At 47.0% G+C, this 26708-nt stretch overlaps 1 protein-coding gene across 1 annotated transcript; it reads left to right on the top strand.

Annotated features, from left to right (window-relative positions):
- Nucleotides 1-2560: 2560 nt before the first annotated feature.
- LOC138071930 (melanoma-associated antigen B17-like) lies at nt 2561-3592 on the top strand. The gene has a single exon (XM_068963301.1). It carries the CDS (start codon nt 2561-2563, stop codon nt 3590-3592), a length of 1032 nt encoding a protein of 343 aa, XP_068819402.1.
- The last annotated feature ends 23116 nt before the right edge of the window (nt 3593-26708 follow it).

The raw sequence follows: 26708 nt of genomic DNA, 5'->3' as shown, positions 1-26708 counted from the left end.
ACTGAACTTGACCCTATGTGTGCCCAGATGCGGGAGTACTTAAAGAGACTGGCACAGATGTGCAGCCTGCAAGGGAAGCAGACAACAGGATCAGCTGGAAGAGGCTTTGAACTTGAGCCCTGGATTCTTCCACTCTGCCCTGGGATCATGAATCTCCACTGCTTCACTGAAGGAATCTGAGGCAGCACCTCCGAGGCCCCATGCCAGGACCATGGGGCACCAAAGCTTGGCTTGGATGTGGCAGTACAGCCCAGATCATGAAATCACCAGCACAAAGTTTGTTGTGTGTGTGCTTAGTCACTGAGTTGTGTCTGACTCTTTGCGACCCCATGGACTGTAGCCCACCAGGCTCCTCTGTCCAAGGGGAAACTCCAGGCAAGAATACTACAGTGGGTTGCCATGCCTTCCTCCAGGGGGTCTTCCCAACCCCCGGATTGAACCCAGGTCTCCTGCATCGCAGGCAGATTCTTTACTGTCTGAGCCACGAGGGAATGCTAGGGGATGAGAACTGGCCCTGTGAAATGATCACCTTAATAGACTATCACCCAGGGACTAAAAGAGAAAAGTTAGTATCATAGGAATTGTCCAAAACGACAGAACTTCATCTCAGAACGTTTGAGCAATGACCCTGCAGTTGACTGAGAGCCCACAGTGAGAACTGTCAAGCTAAGGAGCCCCTTCACTTACTCTTCTGGAATTGTATGAGCATGGCTGGGGACAGGGGTGGACTTATACCAGAAAGGGAAGGATTTCCAGGCCCTGTCAGCAGTCAATATGAATGAAGTTTCTGAGTGAGATGTGAGGGGATCCACACCTCAGAAGACAGTCTCCCATCCTTCCCTCTCAGCTCATCTTACCTGTAGCTGCCATTTCCAGGAAGCCTTGTGTAGAAATGGTGAGATGAGACGTATGTGCATTTCATACGGGAGACTCGGGTGTTCACATTTTCGATATGAGGCCTTGTCCCCGGATCAGCAGATGGGTCATAGCCCAGCATACACAGGGGTTAAGGCAAGGCATGGAGAACGACAGAGCATCGCTTACTCCAGAGGAGGGAGTCCAAGAGAGCCCTCGCTGTTGGTCTCATGGGCTCCAGGACGGCTGTTAGGCTTGCGCTCCCCAATTCTTCCTGCTGTGGGTGCTGACACAAGTGAGAGGCATGGAGTGAGCCAGCTGTCAGTTCAGGACAGGGACGTCCCAGGACCCCTTAAGAGTCAAGGCAAAGTCCACGTGCCAATCCCGGGAGAAGCTCCCCCGGAACCCCGCCTGTCCAGGTCCCGCCCCTGCTGCCCTCCTGGAGCCCAGATGCGCAGGACAGGAAGTGACGTCCTCTTAAGCATGCTGGGGGAGCGACGCCATCTTTGACAGTGCCGCTATCTCTGAGAGCTGCCATTGACGGAGGCCAGAGGGAGCAGTCCCAAGTGTCATCGGGTGTCAAGATCAGACGTGACGTGAGTTATGAGTGCAGGGACACATCTCTGCACCCCGAATCCCTTTTCTATCTGAAAAGAGGGGCCACACAGCCTCCGGCCACCCTAGCCCTGCACTCAGACCAGAGGATCCAGCCTAGCGCTTAAGCCCCAAGACCGTCCACTAACCCCTAGGGGGTGTCGAGAAAGAATGCCTCAGTCAGGCTCTGCTGGATCCCTGCTCTGCTCAGTAGAGGGAGAGCCACGAGCCCTGTGGAGTGAAGGAGGGACCCTCGGGGGAATGAGTGTCTCCATACACCAGAACGGCAGCCATCTGTAACTCCCCACTCACCGCGATTTGCCTGCTGATCATCTGGGCAGCCGCTGGGAGATCTAAAGGCTGAAGGGCTCCCTCACTGCGACCTCAGACACGGAACACTTGGAGAGGAGGGGACTTGGGTCTCAGGGGCTGGCAGCTGGTCAGTAGAGTGAGGATGTAAGGTTCGGGAAGAGTCAGGATGAGGACTATCCTCCCTGACAAACGGGTGCCTCAGGACCCTCCCCTGCAGTCAGCGTTTCCTGGCCAACATCAGGAAGGGGGCCGGTGGCGTGAGAGGGGAGCTTGGAGCCTGGTTGTGAAGGGACAGCCACGAGACAGCAGAAGGAAGGTGTTGGGACCCTTCACTGGGGGGCTGAGTACGCCCTCCTCTCGTGTGGGGTGACATGGAAGGTGGCAGTGTCAATATCAGACAGGAGAGGAAACGGGCTGAGTGCGGGATTGGGGGCGTTGGATATGGGGGTGTCTCTCACCAATTTTCATCCTGACTCTGAATGTCAGCTGTGAGGACCTGACTCCCCTGCCAGGCCACGCTGCCCCAAAACAACTAACGCCCAGGCAGGACTGTCTGCTGCGCCCCAGGGCTCACTGTCCCTTGCTACTCAGCGGTCCCAGGAGACAGGCTGAGCAGAACAGAAGCCCTGTGGGTCCTAGAGCACTGGCCTCGAGGACCCTCAGAGATGGCTTCCATTCAAGCCAGGGAGGAATCTCCTTGCTGAAGGTTCTCACAGTATGTCTTGTCCCTCCTCCAGGTGCCCTCCTTGCCTGCTTTCCTGCCCGCACTCCCACCTGCGGCCCCTGACCTGCTGTCAGCATGCCTCGGAGGCACAAGAATAAGTCCCATGGTCGCGGGAAACGCCACCAGGTCCGGAGGGACACTCAGGAGGCCCAGGCCAGTGCTGCTGCAGCCCCAAAGGAGGAGTGCCCCTCCTCCACCACTTCTGCCCCTCAGGGTTCTCTCCTGAGCTCCCCTGCTGCTGGCGATCACCAGGAGCTTCAGGGAGCCATGGCCCCTAGCTCTCCTGATGCAGGGCCTTCCTGTGCAGTATCTGATGAAGGTGCCCAGGGCCCAGAGGAGGAAAGTGCAGGTGCCTCCCAGGCAGCCCCTGCCACTCAGAGCCCTCGCAAAGATCCTTTGGCCAGGAAGGCCAGGATACTGGTGGAGTTCCTGCTGGAGAAGTACACCAAGAAAGAACCCATCACGCAGAATGCCCTGATGAAAATCGTCAGCAGGAAGTACAGGCAGCACTTCCCTGAGATCCTCAGTACAGCCTGTGAGTGCCTGGAGCTGGTTTTTGGCCTGGAGATGAAAGAATTCGACCATAGCAGGAACATCTACACCCTCATCAGCAAGCTCAGCCTCGGGGGAAACGATTGTCTGAGTGGTGAGGGGGGGCTGCCCAAGTCTGGTCTCCTCATGGTGCTCCTTGGGGTCATCTTCATGAATGGTAACCGTGCCACTGAGGAGGAGATCTGGGAATTCCTCAGTATGTTGGGGATCTATGCTGGGAGGAGGCACTGGATCTTTGGGGAGCCCAGAAGGCTCATCACCAAAGATCTGGTGCAGAAGGAGTACCTGAACTACCGCCAGGTGCCCAATAGTGATCCTCCGCGCTATGAGTTCCTGTGGGGCCCGAGAGCTTGTGCTGAGACCAGTAAGATGAAGGTACTCGAGGTTCTAGCCAAGTTCCACGGTAGGGTCCCTAGTTCCTTCCCAGACCTCTATGACGAGGCTCTGAGAGATCAGGCGGAGAGAGCAGGGCTGAGAGGTGCGGCCAGGGCTCCAACCATGGCTGAGGCTAGTGCTCCTTCCAAGGCCAAGTCCTTCAGCTCTTCCCACATCTAGGGACGGGGCAGGGCACTTTGTTCCCTTTGTGTTGGAAGAGAGCAGTCAGGCTCCTAAATACTGCAGAGTAGTAGGGGTTGAGGGAACAAACCCGTATCTTCTTACAGTTTTAAATGGTAAGCGAGTTTAGATCTAGTTTGTTTAACAAAATATACATCTGTTTTCTTGTGTTCATATGAGAAATACCTAAGGAACGAAGATTTAAATTGGAAAGGTAAAGTGGTGAAGGAGGTGTTTAGTATTTTCTAATGTTCTTACTTTTGATAAGGTTTATTGTGCTTCAGAATTCAAATGTACGAATTATATAAATCATAGTTTCTAGCTGTTTTAATGTTTTAAAATGTTTAAAATGTTTGGGTATTTGTAACACACTGAAAGTACTGAATATATTGTTCACAATGCAAACAAGATAACATGACATTAGAAGAGAATGTTTCTTGAAGAGCAGTCAGCTTCTAAAGAGTGTGTGCTAGTAGGGGGTAGATCACATTTATTTTGATCACATTTCTCTCTCTGTTTCACACCAGTAACTTCTACATATTAGTTTCTTTTTTTTCAAATATTTTTACTTCTAAGAGGTTGTTTTTCTTCAGAGTATTAATTTGGTAATGGTACTGCTGTTATATTCACTGCTGTTTTAAAAGTTTTAAAGGCACAGTTTTGGTAGACATAAAAGACATTCAGGAGCCATCTGTATTGTCTTTCTGATCTGCAAGTAGGTAACATAGCACTGCAAGAGTGATTTTCATGCTAATGTGAAGGAAGACCACAGAAACTATTGAGAAACAAAAAGAAAATGGAGAAAAGAATAGAGTAAAAAGTGTTTAACTTGTGGTGTACCTTATTTCTTTTAAACTCCCTTTTAGTAAAAATAAAAAATACTCTGACTTATTTAGCTCATTTAAGAATATTTGTTTCTTTTGCCCTAATTCACTGCATATTCTCTGCTCTCTCCTGGATTAAAAATAAACTCAGATGGGAAGGTGGTATTTCAGGGGTTCATAGTAATCATACCTTCCACTTATTACAAACCAATACTTCTTCATCAGTATGCCACTGCTTTATATGCAGTACACGCATTCCAGTATTCATGCAGGATCGGATTTAGCAGACTGCATTTGTGGATGGATAACTTGCCAATTTCTCAAGTTCACAAACTGATGAAGTGACCTTCCTGGGACTAGTCCCCCGATCTGGATTAGTGGACAGCCCACAGTGTGCCACTTCTCCAGCCTAAGCCAGACATTATGTCTCTTCATTCATTTTTCCTCTAAACACTCCAAAAAATGTGTCTTGTTGGATACATGGGGCCCTGTCCCAAAGAACTGTTTTGGAATAAAGTTTTAAAAATGCTGATAAATGAATGGTATGAAAGAAGACAAAACTATTCAGGGACAAGGTGGTCATGAACACATGCCATGTCAGATACCCTGAAAAGATCAACATGCCCTCATTTATCCTTCCTGATTCTCAGGGACATAAAAGCCTTAGCTTAAGCACTGTGTCCTCAGGTCAGTGGATGGAAGAGTGCCAGCCTCTGATAGTTATCAAGGGGAAGATTTTAGAACACTAGGGGTCCCACAAACTATATCCTGCTTCTTGCCTTGTGTGGCCATGGGGAGAGCAGTCTGAGGTGCACAGTCTGTCTGAGGTGTGCCTTCCTTTCCTGCAGGGCAAGGGTGGAGGGGTTGTCAGGGAGCTGAACACCTTGGTCTTGCGGCAACAGCTCCAATTCTGCCCAAGTAGGAGATCCTATCAGGCCTTCATAGGATTTACAGTGAGGACACTGGGTGCTGATGAGTGGACCGCCCCCACCCTCCATAGCAAGAGGGATGGCACAGAGTGACAGGCAAGGGTAGCTGGGGAGTAGCTCTCTCCCCTCCCCTTCTCTTGTCTTAAGAAAGCATTGGCCACAGGCCAGCTGATTCAGCCAGTAGAGAGCATGGATTCTGATATGCTACCGGAAGTCAAGGTAAGAAACCTGACCTAAGACTGGGGGACCACTGACTCCAGAAGAGAGTGGAGCCCTAGAATGTTCTCCTCCTCAGAAGGCCCCAATAGCTTTGCACACCTCTGGTTCATCCTGTCTTCCAATTCAGAACTTCCAAGAAAGTAATGCCTTTGTGCTGAGGAGCACAGCCTCAGGTGAGTGGAGGGTACAGTCTGGGTCTGGTCAGGAGTGAGGATGAGATCCCAGAACGAGGGGCAAGAGGACCACTCAGCCCAGAACAGGGGATACTGTGGAGGCAAACCCCTGATGTCAGCCCTATGAGACCCAGGAGGAAGCTTTCAGGCTGAAGTGCTTCTCTTTCTGCTGGAGAGGTCTCAGGGAGGTGAGAGCCTTGGTCTACTAGGAGAAGCCTCACTTCAGTACAGAGTGGAAACTAGTGACTGCAAATGACGATAAAGGGACTGCACCTAGAATACAGCCCTGCCCCTCTACACCTCGCACTGGCAAATTTGGGAACATGGGCATGATGCACCCCACGCATTTCCTTTTAGAGCACCTCAGGAGGTGAGGCGCTGGGGCTCAGGGGTCAACCTCAGGAGGAACTCCAGGTCATGCCAAGAGTCAAGTAGAGGACCATGAGGACTAAAGGAACCACTCACACTATACCACTTTTATAGAATCCCTCCCCTAGGGTCAGCCATGAGTGACCACAGGTTGGCAGCCCTCACATCCTCCAAGGTGGTCTCAAGGAATTTAAGGCTGTAGCATGAGAGGAAAGGTCTCATTAGGAGATGGAAAGTCAGTGAGAGGACTTGGAGAGAGGACAGTAATAGTGAAGAGAGGGAGGAAATACAGGTCTTCCTAGGAGCCTGACTGAGGACAGGTGCAGCCAGCCATCCGAAGGCCTCAATTTCCAGTCCCAGCTTTCTGTCCTGAGAGACCACAGGTAGATGTGGTAAGGTAGGCAACCTAGTTTCTTGAATGTTGAGTTTTTAGACAGAATTTCTTTCTAGACAGAGTTTCCTGACATGTTTTTACTCTCTTTTTTCACTTTCATCAAGAGGCTTTTTAGTTTCTTTTCAATTTCTGGCATAAGGGTAGTGCCATCTACATATCTGAGATTATTGATATTTCTCCCAGCAATCTTGATTCTAACTTGTGCGTCATTCAGCTTGGCATTTCACATAATGTACTATGCATACAAGTTAAATAAGCAGGGTAACAATATAAAGTCTGATGTACTCCTTTCCCAATTTGTCATCAGCCCATTGTTCCATCCAGTTCTAACTGTTGCTTTCTGACCTGTATACAGATTTCTCAAGAAGCAGGTCAGGTGGTCTGGTATTCCCATCTCTTAAGAATTTTCCACATTCTATTGTGATCGACACAGTCAAAAACTTTAAGGGTAGTCAATAAAGCAGAAGTAGATGCTTTTCTGGAATTCTCTTGCTTTTTCTATGACCCAATGCTGCTGCTGCTGCTGCTAAGTTGCTTCAGTCGTGTCTGATCTGTGCGACCCCATAGACAGCAGCCCACCAGGCTCTGCTGTCCTTGGGATTCTCCAGGCAAGAACACTGGAGTGGGTTGCCATTTCCTTCTCCAATGCATAAAAGTGAAAAGTGAAATTGAAGTTGCTCAGTCGTGTCTGACTCTTCGCAACCGCATGGATTGCAGCCTACCAGGTTCCTCCGTCCATGGGATTTTCCAGGCAAGAGTACTTCCCAGGCAAGAGTACCTATGATCCAATAGATGTTGGCAATTTGATCTCTGTTTCCTCTGCCTTTTCTAAATCCAGCTTGGACATCTGGACATTCTTGATTCATGTACTGTTGACGCCTAGCATGGAGAATTTTGAGCAGTACTTTGCTAGCATGTGAGATGAGTGCAGTTGTGCAGTAGTTTGAACATTTTTGACATTGGCTTTCTTTGGGATTGGAATGACAGCGGACCTTTTCCAGTCCTGTGGCCACTGCTGAGTTTTCCAAATTTACTGGCATATTAAGTGTAGCACTTTAGAGCATCATCTTTCAAGAGCTGCAAAAGCTCACCTGGAATTACATCACCTCCAGTAGCTTTGTTTGTAGTGATGCTTCCTAAGGCCCACTTGACTTCGCATTCCAGGATGTCTGTCTCTAGGTGAATGATCACTTCATCGTGGTTATTGGATCATTATGGTCTTTTTAGCATAGTTCTTTTGTGTATTCATGCCACCTCTTCTAAATAGCTTCTGTTTCTGTTAGGTCCACAATGTTTCTGTCCTTTTTGAGCCCAATGTTGCATGAAATGTTCCCTTGGTATCTCGAATTTTCTTGAAGAGATCTCTAGTCTTTCCCATTCTGTTCTTTTCCTCTATTTCTTTGCATTGATCGCTGAAGAAGGCTTTCTTATCTCCTCTTGATATTCTCTGAAACTCTGCCTTCTGATGCTTATCTTTCCTTTTTTCCTTTGCTTTTTACCTCTCTTCTTTTCACAGCTATTTGTAAGGCCTCCTCAGACAGCCGTTTTGCTTTTTTGCATTTCTTTTCCATGGGGATGGTCTTGATCCCTGTCTCCTGGACAGTGCCACAAACCTCATTCCATAGTTCATCAGGCACTCTATCTATCAGATCTAGGCCCTTAAATCTATTTCTCACTTCCACTGTATAATCATAGGGGATTTGATTTAGGTCATACCTGAATGGTCTAGCGGTTTTCCCTACTTTCTTCAATTTGAGTCTGAATTTGGTAATAACGAATTCATGATCTGAGCCACAGTCAGCTCCTGGTCTTGCTTTTGTTGACTGTATAGAGCTTCTCCATCTTTGGCTGCAAAGAATATAATCAATCTGATTTCAGTGTTGACCATCTGGTGATGTCCATGTGTAGAGTCTTGTGTTGTTGGAAAAGGGTGTTTGCTATGACCAGTGCATTTTCTTGGCAAAACACTATTAGTCTTTGCCCTGCTTCATTCTGCATTCCAAGGCCAAATTTGCCTGTTACTCCAGGTGTTTCTTGACTTCCTACTTTTGCATTCCAGTCCCTTATAATGAAAAGGACATCTTTTTTGGGTGTTAGTTCTAAAAGGTCTTGTAGGTCTTCACAGAACCGTTCCACTTCAGCTTCTTCAGCGTTACTGGTTGGGGCATAGACTTGGATTACTGTGATATTAAATGGTTTGCCCTGGAAATGAACAGAGATCATTCTGTCGTTTTTGAGATTGCATCCAAGTACTGCATTTCGGACTCTTTTGTTGACCATGATGGCTACTCCATTTCTTCTGAGGGATTCCTGCCCACAGTAGTAGATATAATGGACATCTGAGTTAAATTCACCCAGTCCAGTCCAGTTTAGTTCACTGATTCCTAGAATGTCAACGTTCACTCTTGCCATCTCTTGTTTGACCACTTCCAACTTGCCTTGATTCATGGACCTGACATTCCAGGTTCCTATGCAATATTGCTCTTTACAGCATCAGACCTTGCTTCTATCACCAGTCACATCCACAGCTGGGTATTGTTTTTGCTTTGGCTCCATCCTTTCATTCTTTCTGGAGTTATTTCTCCACTGATCTCCAGTAGCATATTGGGCACCTATTGACCTGGGGAGTTTTGCCTTTTCATACGGTTCATGGGGTTCTCAAGGCAAGAATACTGATGTGGTTTGCCATTCCCTTTTCCAGTGGGCCACATTCTGTCAGACCTCTCCACCATGACCCTCCCGTCTTGGGTGGCCCCACACGGCATGGCTTAGTTTCATTGAGTTAGACAAGGCTGTGGTCCTAGTGTGATTAGACTGACTAGTTTTCTGTGAGTATGGTTTCAGTGTGTCTGCCCTCTGATGCCCTCTTGCAGCACCTACCATCTTACGTGGGTTTCTCTTACCTTGTGCGTGGGGTATCTCTTCACGGCTGCCCACAGCAAAGCATAGCCGCTGCTCCTTACCTGAACGAGGGGTATCTCCTCACCGCCACCCTCCCTGACCTTCAACGTGGGATAGCTCCTCTAGGCCCTCCTTCCCCCTGCGCAGCCACCGCTCCTTGATTGTTGGGTTGCTCCTCCCAGCCGCCACCCCTAGCCTTAGGCGTGATACTAAGTGACAAATAAATGAAGTTTTGTTGCAGGTGTTCAAAGTGTCCAGGGAAAGGAGGTCGGAGACCTCGGTGGCGAAAATCTGTTTTCTTTTCCTTTCCAGAGTTATGGACCTGGCAGGATAGACATTGCTGGTAGACTGTTTGCACAATTTTATAAAAATCTTCCTACCAGTGTCTATAATTTGAGTCATTTTAACTGATGGTCAGGGAAAGAGTTGCTAGAAAGCTGGGAGGAACCAAGGGGTCATCTTGAATTTCTCATAGCCCCAACTATTTATTTCATTTAAAGCTATTGTTTATGCACTTACTTTCTCCAGTTTGGGAGCTGCTGCTACTGCTGCTGCTGCTAAGTCACTTCAGTCGTGTCCGACTCTGTGCGACCCCATAGACGGGGGCCTACTGTCTCTGGGATTCTCCAGGCAAGAACACTGGAGTGGGTTGCCATTTCCTTCTCCAATGCATGAAAGTGAAAAGCGTAAAGCGAAGTCGCTCAGTCATGCCCGACTCTTAGTGACCTCATGGACTGCAGCCTACCAGGCTCCTCCATCCATGGGATTTTCCAGGCAATAGTACTGGAGTGGGGTATGACTGGTGCCATATTAAATAGACATCAGGATGACAAAAGTCTGGCAATGAAGGGTCAATTTTTTTGGCAGAAGCAAAATGGACTTTATCTACACGTGCCACAGTGTTCACAGATTCTTTTGTTGTTGCTGCCTGTACATAAAAGTCAGCTTCAGTGTTTCTCTGATACTTGGGTTTAGTCCTTTTAGTGTGAGCTTCAATTTTGATGATAGACAACATTCTACTACAGGACATATAAGACTTCCAAAAGTTTATAATAATTCCTGAAACACTTATAATACACACCTATACAAGTCTGAAAGTGTGAGTTGCTCAGTTGTGTCTGACCCTTTGCGACCCCTTGCCCTGTAGCCCACCAGGCTTCTCTGTCCATGGAATTCTCCAGGTAAGAATACTGGAGTAGGTAGCCATTCCCTTCTCCAGGGGATGTTCCTGACCCAGAGATCGAAGTCAGATCTCTGGCACTGCAGGCAGATTCCTTACTGTCTGAGCCACCTGGTAAGCCAGACACAATGTAAAAAAGGCTTAACATTACTTCTTATTTGGCAATGCTTCCCATGTAATTTAACATAACCAATATTCTTAGTTTAACATCTCTCTTTTTATAAGGAGAGAGAACAAATCTTTGAGATATTTCAGGGGCCCTCTGAAATAACGTATACCTCAAAGCTACTTCTAAGTCAAAAAGACATGTAGAATTTGATTTGGAGGAAGCTTGTCAAAAATATCAAAGAGGCTTTAAAACATTTAGTCACATAGATCACTGGGAAAAAATGCTTAGTTATCCATTTAACCAAAATAACCATTAAAGACTTCATAGGCAAATATAGGTTATATGGTTCTGAATAAAATTTAGCTCTTTTAACATCCAGAGGACTAGGTTTACTTAAGCAATCATGTTCTGATAAAGACAAAACAAGATACTATATGGTCAGATTCCTTCAAGGTAAAGAAAAACTTTCATAATTTCTTCTTACCAAGAACAAACCCATAGAAAAAAGACAGTTTGTCCTTTGAACAGAGATAAAACCAAATTCCAATTTTATACCAGGTTACTTTTGATACTTAAACTCATTTACTTAATTAAATTGGTTCCAATTTTTTTTATTCCTGACCACACATAAAATTCCTTTCCAAAGATGTAGTTTTTCACAAAACTTACAATTTTCTATGTCCATTTTAGTTTGTGCCTTTGTTTTCTTTCCCATTTGGGAATAATCAGCCTTACAAAAAACTACTTTCTTTTTCCTTAACAAAAACATCTCCATACCATATAACTTTTATTACCACCAAACACATTCTATTTCTATTATATTCAGTAGCTTTAACCACATATTAAACTTCTTAATCCTTTTAATTTTAATTTTTTAGTGAAAATAAAGAAGTAAACAATTCTTCATTGTATTAATACTTTGTGGCTCGGCAAGCTTAAAAATACACTTTATAATTTCTAGAAATAGAATAATCTTTCAATAAAGCATAAGGTACACTTATTAATAAACCAAAACATACTTAGTCTCTTGTAGTAAGAGGTGAAATATATGCAAACTTAGACTTGTTCAACAATGAATGTTTTAGTATTTTATCTTATTTGGGAATGACTAAACAGTCAACAAATTTTCATCACTTAATTTAACTTAGCAAAACTCTAAGAGTATAAATTACCAAAGAGATTTAGGAAACAATTTGAGTAGACATATCACAAAACGATTATTTTTTAAAAGTTCACCTAAAAACTTCTATCTCATTTATATCTATTTAATTCTTTTGTCCTTCATAATCATACTTAGATTACTCATGAAAACTTCATTAAATCATTTAGTCATTATCTTAAGACCTTTTGACTCTTTTTTGTTTGTTTGTTCCGGACAAATGTTGCAACAGAGACATTAGTTCATTTGACTAGTAAACCCAGTAGAACAAAAGTTAGTTATCCATATTTTATTTTATGCTAACTCTGAAGATATACCCATATTAATCCAGTAAGCTTAAATTTAGCTTTTATTTACTGAAGATTTTCTAGCTCATGTGAACTCGAAAAATATCTGGGTTGGTGTTTATTAAGCTTTTAAGAATTTTTATATAAGCACTAATTTTTTTAAGACAATTAAATAGAGCTTTTTTACAAATATGATTTTGGCAACATAATCTGGAAGTAGAAAGATACCATATTTATAGTGTATACGTATAGACATACAGACAATTAGCTCAAAGTTTTCACTGTAAAACTTGAGTCATGAATCAGGTACAGTACAAAACTCACTGGTTTATAAATAACAACTGGAATTAATTCAGTATACTCCTTCAGATGGGTAAAGTATTTTTCTTTGTTGGTGGAGAAGACTTTTAAGATCCGTATTTTCCCTTGACAAGCAATTTTAAAGAGACTGTTTAAGCAAGGGGGTGTTTTAGCAGTATGAGGTCCATTTTCTATTTTTATTTTTAATTCTACAGACTAAGCTAACCCAGACTCATTCTCAGGTGCTGTGACCTGTGTTAACATTTGAAAGACATGATAGAATTTATAACTTCGAGGGGCAGAGAAAAAAAATGTGAGTTTTCTCCTAGGAGTTTTGGAGCATATTATTCTATTGTCATAAATATTTGAGTAATTACTATTAATTTTTTTCTTAAGTAAAGGAAAATTTTACTCTAATACCCTGATTATTTATAATATCTACAACCATTTAAGTAGGGATGGGCAAAGCCTTGGGACTTGTCAAGTTAGGTGTGTTTTGACTTGCTTCTAGAATTGTATTTCTGATTTTATATTTACAAGACAAAGACAGTTGTTTTTGTTAGCCTTTGGCTCCAGCTGATTTGTTCTGAGATTACGTATAGGAGGTCCTGAAAATTTACTGAGGAAGCAGGATTATTTTTAAGGAGAATGTTGTTGGATTTCTGTTTAAGTTCTTTCATCATAATAAGGAATATCTTAAGGGCAGTCATTATAATTTTTTTTCCTTTCAATTTGATCCTCATGTAGGTATCAATATGACAGATGTTTATGATGACAGCTCCCACAAAATGTTTTCCTTTTAAATACAGCCAATTTAAAGGATCCATCATCTGGCCATTGGCAAGTAGGCTCTTATATTAATTTCAAACAGCAACTCAAACCAGTAAGTTTTTTTTTTTATTATTATTGCTTAACCAAAGATGCAAGAAACATATTACAAGAGAGTATTTAGCCCTCACAAGATCCAGAAAGTTCATTCCCAGAGTTAGTCAAAAAAGTAAAAGCCTTTTTGTTGCTACAGGTGGTATGAATGATGTAGTGAAAACAAGCTCTCTAGTGTCCCACAAAATGTGGGGCACTCTAGCCATAAGCTCACTAATTCATGACACCAGGCAGGCACTATTGGCATGAGGCTTTCCAGTGCTAACAAGAAACACAAGCTGAGATGACAAATGCCCCTTATGGACCAGGACCCCTTATGACAAACCCCTCTGAGAGCTGGCCCAACCAGACAAAGGGAGTGCTGCTGGTGGCTTCATGTCTTGGAACTCCAGTCTATTCAACAAGCCACTGGATATACTCCAGTAAATGTACCTCCTGGATGGCAGAGATCAGACAGTATATTGTCACTGGACAAAATGATGAGCTCTCAAGATATAAAAGAAGATGGAAAGTATAATCTCATCTGGTTTCTACTTATGGGAACTACAGCAAAGTTTGTCTAAATAGACGCAGGTCTGATGAGAATTGCTGACTCACCACTCTGTGAGGCTGGTTGGGACAGCAGGCTTATAGAGCCTATCCCTGCTGTACTGCCCTATGGTTCTTTCTCCTTATGACAAATGACACAACAGACAAAGTAAAACAGTGACCATGTTTGAGAAGAAAAGAATCCCTAAGTCTCCCTAAGTCCAAGGAACTGGCTACACAAATATTACCTCCTGCTAATCTAAATTTAGAGAGAAAAGAAGGGACTCTGACTGCTTTCCCTCGCATCAGATCTTGAAGGCAGAGATCTGGGAGACTGACATGATAAGACATCTTACCTTCTGTGGCCTTTGTCAGATGTCCCAGGATCTCTCAGTAGCAGCAGTCTCAGGATGAGAAACCTCCTGGCTGTCTTGCCAACTGTCAGGGAGGGAGAAATTTATGCCTCTGTGCCTCTTGGGTTCCTGTGATTGGACTAATAATAAAATTGACACAGACAGGTTAACAGGAGAAGAAGAAACAAATTGTAATTCGTGTGCATGAGGGTGTCCTAGAAATGGGACCTAAAGAAGTGGCCAAAGCAGGCAGCTTTTATATGTTTTAGACCTAGAAACAATACATTTTTGAGGAATGGACAGGACAAATAAACGTAAGTTTTGAGGGCTCAATTAGTGAAGAATCTAAACAGAATTTGAGGTTAGGGTAGTAAATTAAAGACATTTGTGTATGCAGACTTCTCTGACTGAATTCTCTATTTGTGGCTATAAGGGTGTTCTTCTACCTCCAGATGGAGGCAGTGCATCTCTCATACGACAGACTTCTTTCCTGCTTTCAGGGAGACAGAAAAGAGGGTCAGAATATCACTCCTGCAATGGTCTTTTCTTAAGTAACCTGACTACAAGGTAATCAATATGTCACTGTGGCATATTTTGGGGCAACCTGCATTGAGCCCCAACAAGTGAGATGCACAAGAGCCACTCTGTTGACACTTTCTGCCTTGAACAGGTAGAGCCAAACCCCAATGCACTAAAAGAGGATTTTAATTGGGTTATCTTGAGTACTTTGGCAAATTCTAAGAGCGGGCTAGATTTTGGTGGGGAAAAAAACAAATAAAAACAGACATGGTTTAGATAGAAGGGAAACTGGACTAAAAGAGTTGGTACATGACAAAATTCCAGGAAATTTGAGTTGCTTCCACGTTGGGGGGCGGAACCTCCACACCAAACTTAAATAATAAATCCTCTAACATGGAAAAGGTACTTGATTTTACTTGCTAAAGCAAAATTGTGACTGATTTGGTATTGTTCTGTCTGAGAGTGCTGCATTTCCCCTGACTTATGCTGGATTTAAGAAAACATTCCTACACAGGAAGGTGATATTGTCTAGGTAAAAATAATAACTGCCATTCATTAAACATCCAATATTTGCCAGGATTTTGATGGGTGCCTTATACACAATAAACACATTCCTACAGTCATACAGTTCACTTCAGTTCAGTCGCTCAGTCGTGTCGAACTCTTTGTGACCCCATAAATTGCAGCATGCCAGGCCACCTTGTCCATCACCAACTCCTGGAGTTCACTCAAACTCACGTCCATCGAGTCGGTGATGCCATCCAGCCATCTCATCCTCTGTCGTCCCCTTCTCCTCCTGCCCCAAATCCCTCCCAGCATCAGAGTCTTTTCCAATGAGTCAACTCTTCGCATGAGGTGGCCAAAGTATTGGAGTTTCAGCTTTAGCATCATTCCTTCCAAAGGACACAGTCATACAAGATAGGGTTTATCAAACTCATTTGGTAGATGAAGAACTTGCATTATTCTCATATTCACAAGGTGGTAAGTAACAGAGTTAGACTGGACTCCTGGTCTGAGCTACCCTAGGGCACACTCTTTCCTACACCCCCATCCTGAAGTTGACCTTGTGTATTTTTACTCACTTTTCCTCTCTATTCTGGAATATATCTCAGGTAAATGAAGAAACAATAAAAATAAAATGCAGTGTGTGCCCAAAGTACTGCATTGAAATACATAAACAGGGGAATAAGAACCCAAATGATGAGGGGTATGAATAATGAAAAGAACGTTACTACCTGGTAAAAATATGATCATTTATATGTGGAGTGTCTGTTAACCATGAAATGGGGGGGGTCTCACGAAATTATCAGGCTCCCCCAATATCTGTAGTATGCAAGTCTCATAGAACAGAAGATCTATCGGAAGCCAAATCTGGGTGGTAAAGAGAAGAAAGAAATCAGCATGTTTTTTGATTTTCTCTCTGAAAGCTCAACTCCTATATAAGTCCTCTACCTGGCACTTCAGCTTCCCTATCTTATATCATTCCTGGGACACAGACCCATTGCCCTTAAGACTCATAGTAGAGATAGTACTTAGGAGTTTGCACGGATGTGGCTTATACAAGGAAGTTCAGTTCAGTTCAGTCACTCAAGAGTGTCCGACTCTGCGATCCCATGAAATGCAGCACGCCAGTCCTCCCTGTCCATCACCAACACCCAGAGTTCACTCAGACTCACGTCCATCGAGTCCGTGATGCCATCCAGCCATCTCATCCTCGGTCGTTCCCTTCTCCTCCTGCCTCCAATCCCTCCCAGCATCAGAGTCTTTTCCAATGAGTCACCTCTTCGCGTGAGGTGGCCAAAGTACTGGAGTTTCAGCTTTAGCATCATTCCTTCCAAAGAAATCCCAGGGCTGATCTCCTTCAGAATGGACAGGTTGGATCTCCTTGCAGTCCAAGGGACTCTCAAGAGTCTTCTCCAGCACCACAGTTCAAAAGCATCAATTCTTCAGTGCTCAGCCTTCTTCACAGTCCAACTCTCACATCGTACATGACCAAAGGAAAAACCACAGCCTTGACAAGATGGACCGTAGTCGGCAAAGTAATGTCTCTGCTTTTGAATATGCTATTTAGGTTGGTCATAACTTTTCTTCCAAGGAGTAAGCGTGTTTTAATTTCATGGCTGCAGTCACCATCTGCAGTGATTTTGGAGCGCAGAAAAATGGAGTCTGACACTGTTTCCACGGTTTCGCCATCTGTTTCCCATGAAGTGATGGGACCGGATGCCATGATCTTCGTTTTCTGAATGTTGAGCTTTCAGCCAGCTTTTTCACTCTCTACTTTCACTTTCAGCAACAGGCTTTCTAGTTCCTCTTCGCTTTCTGCCATAAGGGTGGTGTCATCTGCATATCTGAGGTTATTGATACTTCTGGCGACAATCTTGATTCCAGCTTGTGTTTCTTCCAGTCCAGCGTTTCTCATGATGTACTCTGCATATAAGTTAAGTAAGCAGGGTGACAATATACAGCCTTGATGTACCCCTTTTCCTATTTGGAACCAGTCTGTTGTTCCATGTCCAGCTCTAAATGTCGCTTCCTGACCTGCATACAGATTTCTCAAGAGGCAGATCAGGTGGTCTGGTATTCCCATCTCTTTCAGTAGTTTCCACAGGTTATTGTGAAGCCATTCATTAAAGAGACAGGAGCTGAGACAGGACTCGGGTGCAGGACTACCGAGGAGAACACCACCCGATCGTGTAGGGAGTCCTGCAGGGACAACCCTATACTTACTCGTAGACCTGTGCCATCAGGCAGCTTCCTGCAAGGAAAGTCTCAAGTAGGTGAGGACCTCGTCGTAAGAACAGTGACAGAAGGAGGTGCCCAAGGTCCGGGAAGGAGTGTAATTGAGAAGCCTATGTGAAAGTGAGGATACCCTCCACTCCCAGAGGGGGCGCCAGAGATCAAGGCACTATCTATGGTGAGGCGCTCACTTCCTCCTAGGGTAGTAGCTAGCACTCACTTCTTGCTAGGCGGCTAAGGAAGGAGAGCGAGTTTGCCTCTGGCGGTGGTGCGTGTGCTCAGGCGTGTGAGCATTTCCAGGCTCCAGCAGGAACCTAGTCAAGGTGAGGAGCCTGAATGACGAATGGGAGACACCCCCCCAAACTCCCAACCTCCCCCACCCCGTGTCGCCCGGCCCTCCCGTCCGTGCCTCGTCCCCAGCTCCGTGCATCGTCCCCCCTCCCCGGTGCCTCGCCCCCACCCCCAACCCCGTGCCTGGCGCCCACAAGGCCCTGACGCTCTGGTGGAGGAAGATTCCTGCCCAGAGGTTCTCCGGGAGGTGAGGACCTTGGTTGAAGTGGGTGGCCCCAGTTCAGAGGGGGAAGAAGACCCTAACAAGGGTCTGAGAGAGGAAACGCAGGTGGAAAGTCCGAACGAGGCCCTGCTTGTTGCTCAGAGGACCCAAGCATGGCGGTCAGGTAGAGGCGAGCCTTCCTTTTCTATAGGATGGATTAGGAGCTCGACCGCCTTGCCCTGAAGGAATTCGAGGGTGCAACTCTTGAGTGAGGTGTGAGGGGACCTCAACCCCAGAACAGTGAAGTGGCACAGGACTTGTGTTTCCGGTCAAGCTTGGCAAGACCCGAACGTGGGGATCAGCCTGACTTCTTCGAGGAGGGTCTTGGAGACTGTGAAGGTGTTGACTTTTTTAGAGGAGGGGCCTCAAGGTAGCAAAAGAAAGCATTCTAGGGTGGCCAGGGGTTGGGATGAGGACCCTCTGTGAGGACAGAGGGAATTCCTGCCCTGCTGGCAGCCTGGCGTGTCTGTGCAACTGGTGATGTGATGACGGACACTCATTTTCTCTCACGGTATGGCGAGGATAGAATTGTGAAGGGATGGGGGGCGCGGGGGGGCGAGACAGGAAGGCAGCACGTGGGGCAGGTGAAAGATTTTATTTATTTATAAGGAATAGTTTATTCCCCCACAGTAGAAGGATTTCCAGATCTCTCCAGGAGTTGTATGGGGGTACAAAAGAATCCATCGCCTATTCTCAGCCTTAGAGACCATGGGAAAGTGGGAGAACCCTCATATGTTACTGGGTGGTTGTCTCAGGAGAGGCTGGCAGGAAGACAGAAATCCCAGACCATGCAGAGGGTCAAAGGAAAGATTGAGAGGACTTCCGATCATCGAATCAGTTCATTTCATTCTAGTCACTCAGTCACGTCTGACTCTTTGCGACCCCATGGACTGCAGCATGCCAGGCTTCCCTGTCCGTCACCAACTCCCAGCACTTAATGAAACCTCATGTCCATCGAGTTGGTGATGCCATCCAACCATCTCACCCTCTGTTGTCCCCTTTTCCTCCCGTCGTCAATATTTGCCAACATCAGGGTCTTTTCCAATGAATCAGTTCTTCCCGTAAAGTGCCCAAAGTATTCAGCTTCAGCATCAGTCCCTCCAGTGAATATTCAGGACTGATTTCCTTTAGGTTTGACTCGTTCAATCTCCTTGCAGCCTAAGGGACTCTCCAGAGTCTTCTCCAATACCACAGTTCAAAGCATCAATTCTTTGGTGCTCAGCTTTTTTTAATAGTCCAACTCTCACATCCTTACAGTCCAGTTCAGTCGCTCAGTCACGTCCGACTCATTGCGACCCCATGAAGCACAGCATGTCAGGCCTCCCTGTCCATCACCAACTCCCAGAGTTCACTCAGACTCACGTCCATCGAGTCCGTGATGCCATCCAGCCATCTCATCCTCGGTCGTTCCCTTCTCCTCCTGCCCCAGTCCCTCCCAGGATCAGAGTCTTTTCCAATGAGTCAACTCTTGGCGTGAGGTGGCCAAAGTACTGGAGTTTCTTTTCAGCTTTAGCATCATTCCTTCCAAAGAAATCCCAGGGCTGATCTCCTTCAGAATGGACTGGTTGGATCTGCTTGCAGTCCAAGGGACTCTCAAGAGTCTTCTCCAGCACCACAGTTCAAAAGCATCAGTTTTTTCGGCGCTCAGCCTTCTTCACAGTCCAACTCTCACATCCGTACATGACCACAGGAAAAACCACAACCTTGACTAGACGGACCGTAGTCGGCAAAGTAATGCCTCTGCTTTTGAATATGCTATCTAGGTTGGACATGACTTTTCTTCCAGGGAGTAAGCGTGTTTTAATTTCATGGCTGCAGTCACCATCTGCAGTGATTTTGGAGCCCAGAACAATAAAGTCTGACACTGTTTCCACGGTTTCCCCATCTGTTTCCCATGAAGTGATGGGACCGGATGCCATGATCTTCGTTTTCTGAATGTTGAGCTTTAAGCCAGCTTTTTCACTCTCCACTTTCACTTTCAGCAACAGGCTTTCTAGTGCCTCTTCGCTTTCTGCCATAAGGGTGGTGTCATCTGCATATCTGAGGTTATTGATACTTCTCGCGACAATCTTGATTCCAGCTTGTGTTTCTTCCAGTCCAGCGTTTCTCATGATGTACTCTGCATATAAGTTAAGTAAGCAGGGTGACAATATACAGCCTTGATGTACCCCTTTTCCTATTTGGAACCAGTCTGTTGTTCCGTGTCCAGCTCTAACTGTCGCTTCCTGACCTGCATACAGATTTCTCAAGAGGCAGGTCAGGTGGTCTGGTATTCCCATCTCTTTCAGTAGTTTCCACAGGTTATTGTGAAGCCATTCATTAAAGAGACAGGAGCTGAGACAGGACTCGGGTGCAGGACTACCGAGGAGAACACCACCCGATCGTGTAGGGAGTCCTGCAGGGACAACCCTATACTTACTCGTAGACCTGTGCCATCAGGCAGCTTCCTGCAAGGAAAGTCTCAAGTAGGTGAGGACCTCGTCGTAAGAACAGTGACAGAAGGAGGTGCCCAAGGTCCGGGAAGGAGTGTAATTGAGAAGCCTATGTGAAAGTGAGGACACCCTCCACTCCCAGAAGGGGGCGCCGGAGATCGAGGCACTATCTATGGTGAGGCGCTCACTTCCTCCTAGGGTAGTAGCTAGCACTCACTTCTTGCTAGGCGGCTAAGGAAGGAGAGCGAGTTTGCCTCTGGCGGTGGTGCGTGTGCTCAGGCGTGTGAGCATTTCCAGGCTCCAGCAGGAACCTAGTCAAGGTGAGGAGCCTGAATGACGAATGGGAGACACCCCCCCAAACTCCCAACCTCCCCCACCCCGTGTCGCCCGGCCCTCCCGTCCGTGCCTCGTCCCCAGCTCCGTGCATCGTCCCCCCTCCCCGGTGCCTCGCCCCCACCCCCAACCCCGTGCCTGGCGCCCACAAGGCCCTGACGCTCTGGTGGAGGAAGATTCCTGCCCAGAGGTTCTCCGGGAGGTGAGGACCTTGGTTGAAGTGGGTGGCCCCAGTTTAGAGGGGGAAGAAGACCCTAACAAGGGTCTGAGAGAGGAAACGCAGGTGGAAAGTCCGAACGAGGCCCTGCTTGTTGCTCAGAGGACCCAAGCATGGCGGTCAGGTAGAGGCGAGCCTTCCTTTTCTATAGGATGGATTAGGAGCTCGACCGCCTTGCCCTGAAGGAATTCGAGCGTGCAACTCTTGAGTGAGGTGTGAGGGGACCTCAACCCCAGAACAGTGAAGTGGCACAGGACTTGTGTTTCCGGTCAAGCTTGGCAAGACCCGAACGTGGGGATCAGCCTGACTTCTTGGAGGAGGGTCTTGGAGACTGTGAAGGTGTTGACTTTTTTAGGGGAGGGGCCTCAAGGTAGCAAAGGAAAGCATTCTAGGGTGGCCAGGGGTTGGGATGAGGACCCTCTGTGAGGACAGAGGGAATTCCTGCCCGGCTGGCAGCCTGGCGTGTCTGTGCAACTGGTGATGTGATGACGGACACTCATTTTCTCTCACGGTATGGCGAGGATAGAATTGTGAAGGGATGGGGGGCGAGAGGGGGCGAGACAGGAAGGCAGCACGTGGGGCAGGTGAAAGATTTTATTTATTTATAAGGAATAGTTTATTCCCCCACAGTAGAAGGATTTCCAGATCTCTCCAGGAGTTGTATGGGGGTACAAAAGAATCCATCGCCTATTCTCAGCCTTAGAGACCATGGGAAAGTGGGAGAACCCTCATATGTTACTGGGTGGTTGTCTCAGGAGAGGCTGGCAGGAAGACAGAAATCCCAGACCATGCAGAGGGTCAAAGGAAAGATTGAGAGGACTTCCGATCATCGAATCAGTTCATTTCATTCTAGTCACTCAGTCACGTCTGACTCTTTGCGACCCCATGGACTGCAGCATGCCAGGCTTCCCTGTCCGTCACCAACTCCCAGCACTTAATGAAACCTCATGTCCATCGAGTTGGTGATGCCATCCAACCATCTCACCCTCTGTTGTCCCCTTTTCCTCCCGTCGTCAATATTTGCCAACATCAGGGTCTTTTCCAATGAATCAGTTCTTCCCGTAAAGTGCCCAAAGTATTCAGCTTCAGCATCAGTCCCTCCAGTGAATATTCAGGACTGATTTCCTTTAGGTTTGACTCGTTCAATCTCCTTGCAGCCTAAGGGACTCTCCAGAGTCTTCTCCAATACCACAGTTCAAAGCATCAATTCTTTGGTGCTCAGCTTTTTTTAATAGTCCAACTCTCACATCCTTACAGTCCAGTTCAGTCGCTCAGTCACGTCCGACTCATTGCGACCCCATGAAGCACAGCATGTCAGGCCTCCCTGTCCATCACCAACTCCCAGAGTTCACTCAGACTCACATCCATCGAGTCCGTGATGCCATCCAGCCATCTCATCCTCGGTCGTTCCCTTCTCCTCCTGCCCCAGTCCCTCCCAGGATCAGAGTCTTTTCCAATGAGTCAACTCTTGGCGTGAGGTGGCCAAAGTACTGGAGTTTCTTTTCAGCTTTAGCATCATTCCTTGCAAAGAAATCCCAGGGCTGATCTCCTTCAGAATGGACTGGTTGGATCTGCTTGCAGTCCAAGGGACTCTCAAGAGTCTTCTCCAGCACCACAGTTCAAAAGCATCAGTTTTTTCGGCGCTCAGCCTTCTTCACAGTCCAACTCTCACATCCGTACATGACCACAGGAAAAACCACAACCTTGACTAGACGGACCGTAGTCGGCAAAGTAATGCCTCTGCTTTTGAATATGCTATCTAGGTTGGACATGACTTTTCTTCCAGGGAGTAAGCGTGTTTTAATTTCATGGCTGCAGTCACCATCTGCAGTGATTTTGGAGCCCAGAACAATAAAGTCTGACACTGTTTCCACGGTTTCCCCATCTGTTTCCCATGAAGTGATGGGACCGGATGCCATGATCTTCGTTTTCTGAATGTTGAGCTTTAAGCCAGCTTTTTCACTCTCCACTTTCACTTTCAGCAACAGGCTTTCTAGTGCCTCTTCGCTTTCTGCCATAAGGGTGGTGTCATCTGCATATCTGAGGCTATTGATACTTCTCGTGACAATCTTGATTCCAGCTTGTGTTTCTTCCAGTCCAGCGTTTCTCATGATGTACTCTGCATATAAGTTAAGTAAGCAGGGTGACAATATACAGCCTTGATGTACCCCTTTTCCTATTTGGAACCAGTCTGTTGTTCCATGTCCAGCTCTAAATGTCGCTTCCTGACCTGCATACAGATTTCTCAAGAGGCAGATCAAGTGGTCTGGTATTCCCATCTCTTTCAGTAGTTTCCACAGGTTATTGTGAAGCCATTCATTAAAGAGACAGGAGCTGAGACAGGACTCGGGTGCAGGACTACCGAGGCGAACACCACCCGATCGTGTAGGGAGTCCTGCAGGGACAACCCTATACTTACTCGTAGACCTGTGCCATCAGGCAGCTTCCTGCAAGGAAAGTCTCAAGTAGGTGAGGACCTCGTCGTAAGAACAGTGACAGAAGGAGGTGCCCAAGGTCCGGGAAGGAGTGTAATTGAGAAGCCTATGTGAAAGTGAGGATACCCTCCACTCCCAGAAGGGGGCGCCGGAGATCGAGGCACTATCTATGGTGAGGCGCTCACTTCCTCCTAGGGTAGTAGCTAGCACTCACTTCTTGCTAGGCGGCTAAGGAAGGAGAGCGAGTTTGCCTCTGGCGGTGGTGCGTGTGCTCAGGCGTGTGAGCATTTCCAGGCTCCAGCAGGAACCTAGTCAAGGTGAGGAGCCTGAATGACGAATGGGAGACACCCCCCCAAACTCCCAACCTCCCCCACCCCGTGTCGCCCGGCCCTCCCGTCCGTGCCTCGTCCCCAGCTCCGTGCATCGTCCCCCCTCCCCGGTGCCTCGCCCCCACCCCCAACCCCGTGCCTGGCGCCCACAAGGCCCTGACGCTCTGGTGGAGGAAGATTCCTGCCCAGAGGTTCTCCGGGAGGTGAGGACCTTGGTTGAAGTGGGTGGCCCCAGTTCAGAGGGGGAAGAAGACCCTAACAAGGGTCTGAGAGAGGAAACGCAGGTGGAAAGTCCGAACGAGGCCCTGCTTGTTGCTCAGAGGACCCAAGCATGGCGGTCAGGTAGAGGCGAGCCTTCCTTTTCTATAGGATGGATTAGGAGCTCGACCGCCTTGCCCTGAAGGAATTCGAGCGTGCAACTCTTGAGTGAGGTGTGAGGGGACCTCAACCCCAGAACAGTGAAGTGGCACAGGTCTTGTGTTTCCGGTCAAGCTTGGCAAGACCCGAACGTGGGGATCAGCCTGACTTCTTGGAGGAGGGTCTTGGAGACTGTGAAGGTGTTGACTTTTTTAGGGGAGGGGCCTCAAGGTAGCAAAGGAAAGCATTCTAGGGTGGCCAGGGGTTGGGATGAGGACCCTCTGTGAGGACAGAGGGAATTCCTGCCCGGCTGGCAGCCTGGCGTGTCTGTGCAACTGGTGATGTGATGACGGACACTCATTTTCTCTCACGGTATGGCGAGGATAGAATTGTGAAGGGATGGGGGGCGAGAGGGGGCGAGACAGGAAGGCAGCACGTGGGGCAGGTGAAAGATTTTATTTATTTATAAGGAATAGTTTATTCCCCCACAGTAGAAGGATTTCCAGATCTCTCCAGGAGTTGTGTGGGGGTACAAAAGAATCCATCGCCTATTCTCAGCCTTAGAGACCATGGGAAAGTGGGAGAACCCTCATATGTTACTGGGTGGTTGTCTCAGGAGAGGCTGGCAGGAAGACAGAAATCCCAGACCATGCAGAGGGTCAAAGGAAAGATTGAGAGGACTTCCGATCATCGAATCAGTTCATTTCATTCTAGTCACTCAGTCACGTCTGACTCTTTGCGACCCCATGGACTGCAGCATGCCAGGCTTCCCTGTCCGTCACCAACTCCCAGCACTTAATGAAACCTCATGTCCATCGAGTTGGTGATGCCATCCAACCATCTCACCCTCTGTTGTCCCCTTTTCCTCCCGTCGTCAATATTTGCCAACATCAGGGTCTTTTCCAATGAATCAGTTCTTCCCGTAAAGTGCCCAAAGTATTCAGCTTCAGCATCAGTCCCTCCAGTGAATATTCAGGACTGATTTCCTTTAGGTTTGACTCGTTCAATCTCCTTGCAGCCTAAGGGACTCTCCAGAGTCTTCTCCAATACCACAGTTCAAAGCATCAATTCTTTGGTGCTCAGCTTTTTTTAATAGTCCAACTCTCACATCCTTACAGTCCAGTTCAGTCGCTCAGTCACGTCCGACTCATTGCGACCCCATGAAGCACAGCATGTCAGGCCTCCCTGTCCATCACCAACTCCCAGAGTTCACTCAGACTCACATCCATCGAGTCCGTGATGCCATCCAGCCATCTCATCCTCGGTCGTTCCCTTCTCCTCCTGCCCCAGTCCCTCCCAGGATCAGAGTCTTTTCCAATGAGTCAACTCTTGGCGTGAGGTGGCCAAAGTACTGGAGTTTCTTTTCAGCTTTAGCATCATTCCTTGCAAAGAAATCCCAGGGCTGATCTCCTTCAGAATGGACTGGTTGGATCTGCTTGCAGTCCAAGGGACTCTCAAGAGTCTTCTCCAGCACCACAGTTCAAAAGCATCAGTTTTTTCGGCGCTCAGCCTTCTTCACAGTCCAACTCTCACATCCGTACATGACCACAGGAAAAACCACAACCTTGACTAGACGGACCGTAGTCGGCAAAGTAATGCCTCTGCTTTTGAATATGCTATCTAGGTTGGACATGACTTTTCTTCCAGGGAGTAAGCGTGTTTTAATTTCATGGCTGCAGTCACCATCTGCAGTGATTTTGGAGCCCAGAACAATAAAGTCTGACACTGTTTCCACGGTTTCCCCATCTGTTTCCCATGAAGTGATGGGACCGGATGCCATGATCTTCGTTTTCTGAATGTTGAGCTTTAAGCCAGCTTTTTCACTCTCCACTTTCACTTTCAGCAACAGGCTTTCTAGTGCCTCTTCGCTTTCTGCCATAAGGGTGGTGTCATCTGCATATCTGAGGTTATTGATACTTCTCGTGACAATCTTGATTCCAGCTTGTGTTTCTTCCAGTCCAGCGTTTCTCATGATGTACTCTGCATATAAGTTAAGTAAGCAGGGTGACAATATACAGCCTTGATGTACCCCTTTTCCTATTTGGAACCAGTCTGTTGTTCCATGTCCAGCTCTAAATGTCGCTTCCTGACCTGCATACAGATTTCTCAAGAGGCAGATCAGGTGGTCTGGTATTCCCATCTCTTTCAGTAGTTTCCACAGGTTATTGTGAAGCCATTCATTAAAGAGACAGGAGCTGAGACAGGACTCGGGTGCAGGACTACCGAGGCGAACACCACCCGATCGTGTAGGGAGTCCTGCAGGGACAACCCTATACTTACTCGTAGACCTGTGCCATCAGGCAGCTTCCTGCAAGGAAAGTCTCAAGTAGGTGAGGACCTCGTCGTAAGAACAGTGACAGAAGGAGGTGCCCAAGGTCCGGGAAGGAGTGTAATTGAGAAGCCTATGTGAAAGTGAGGATACCCTCCACTCCCAGAAGGGGGCGCCGGAGATCGAGGCACTATCTATGGTGAGGCGCTCACTTCCTCCTAGGGTAGTAGCTAGCACTCACTTCTTGCTAGGCGGCTAAGGAAGGAGAGCGAGTTTGCCTCTGGCGGTGGTGCGTGTGCTCAGGCGTGTGAGCATTTCCAGGCTCCAGC

Source organism: Capricornis sumatraensis, chromosome X (genome assembly GCF_032405125.1).
Source record: "Capricornis sumatraensis isolate serow.1 chromosome X, serow.2, whole genome shotgun sequence".
Classification (NCBI taxonomy): Eukaryota; Metazoa; Chordata; class Mammalia; order Artiodactyla; family Bovidae; genus Capricornis; species Capricornis sumatraensis.
This window is presented reverse-complemented; position numbering and strand designations above follow the sequence as displayed.

What these genes read in the sequence shown, in the direction of transcription:
- LOC138071930 (XM_068963301.1), top strand. Translation starts at nt 2,561, where the DNA reads ATGCCTCGGAGGCACAAGAATAAGTCCCATGGTCGCGGGAAACGCCAC.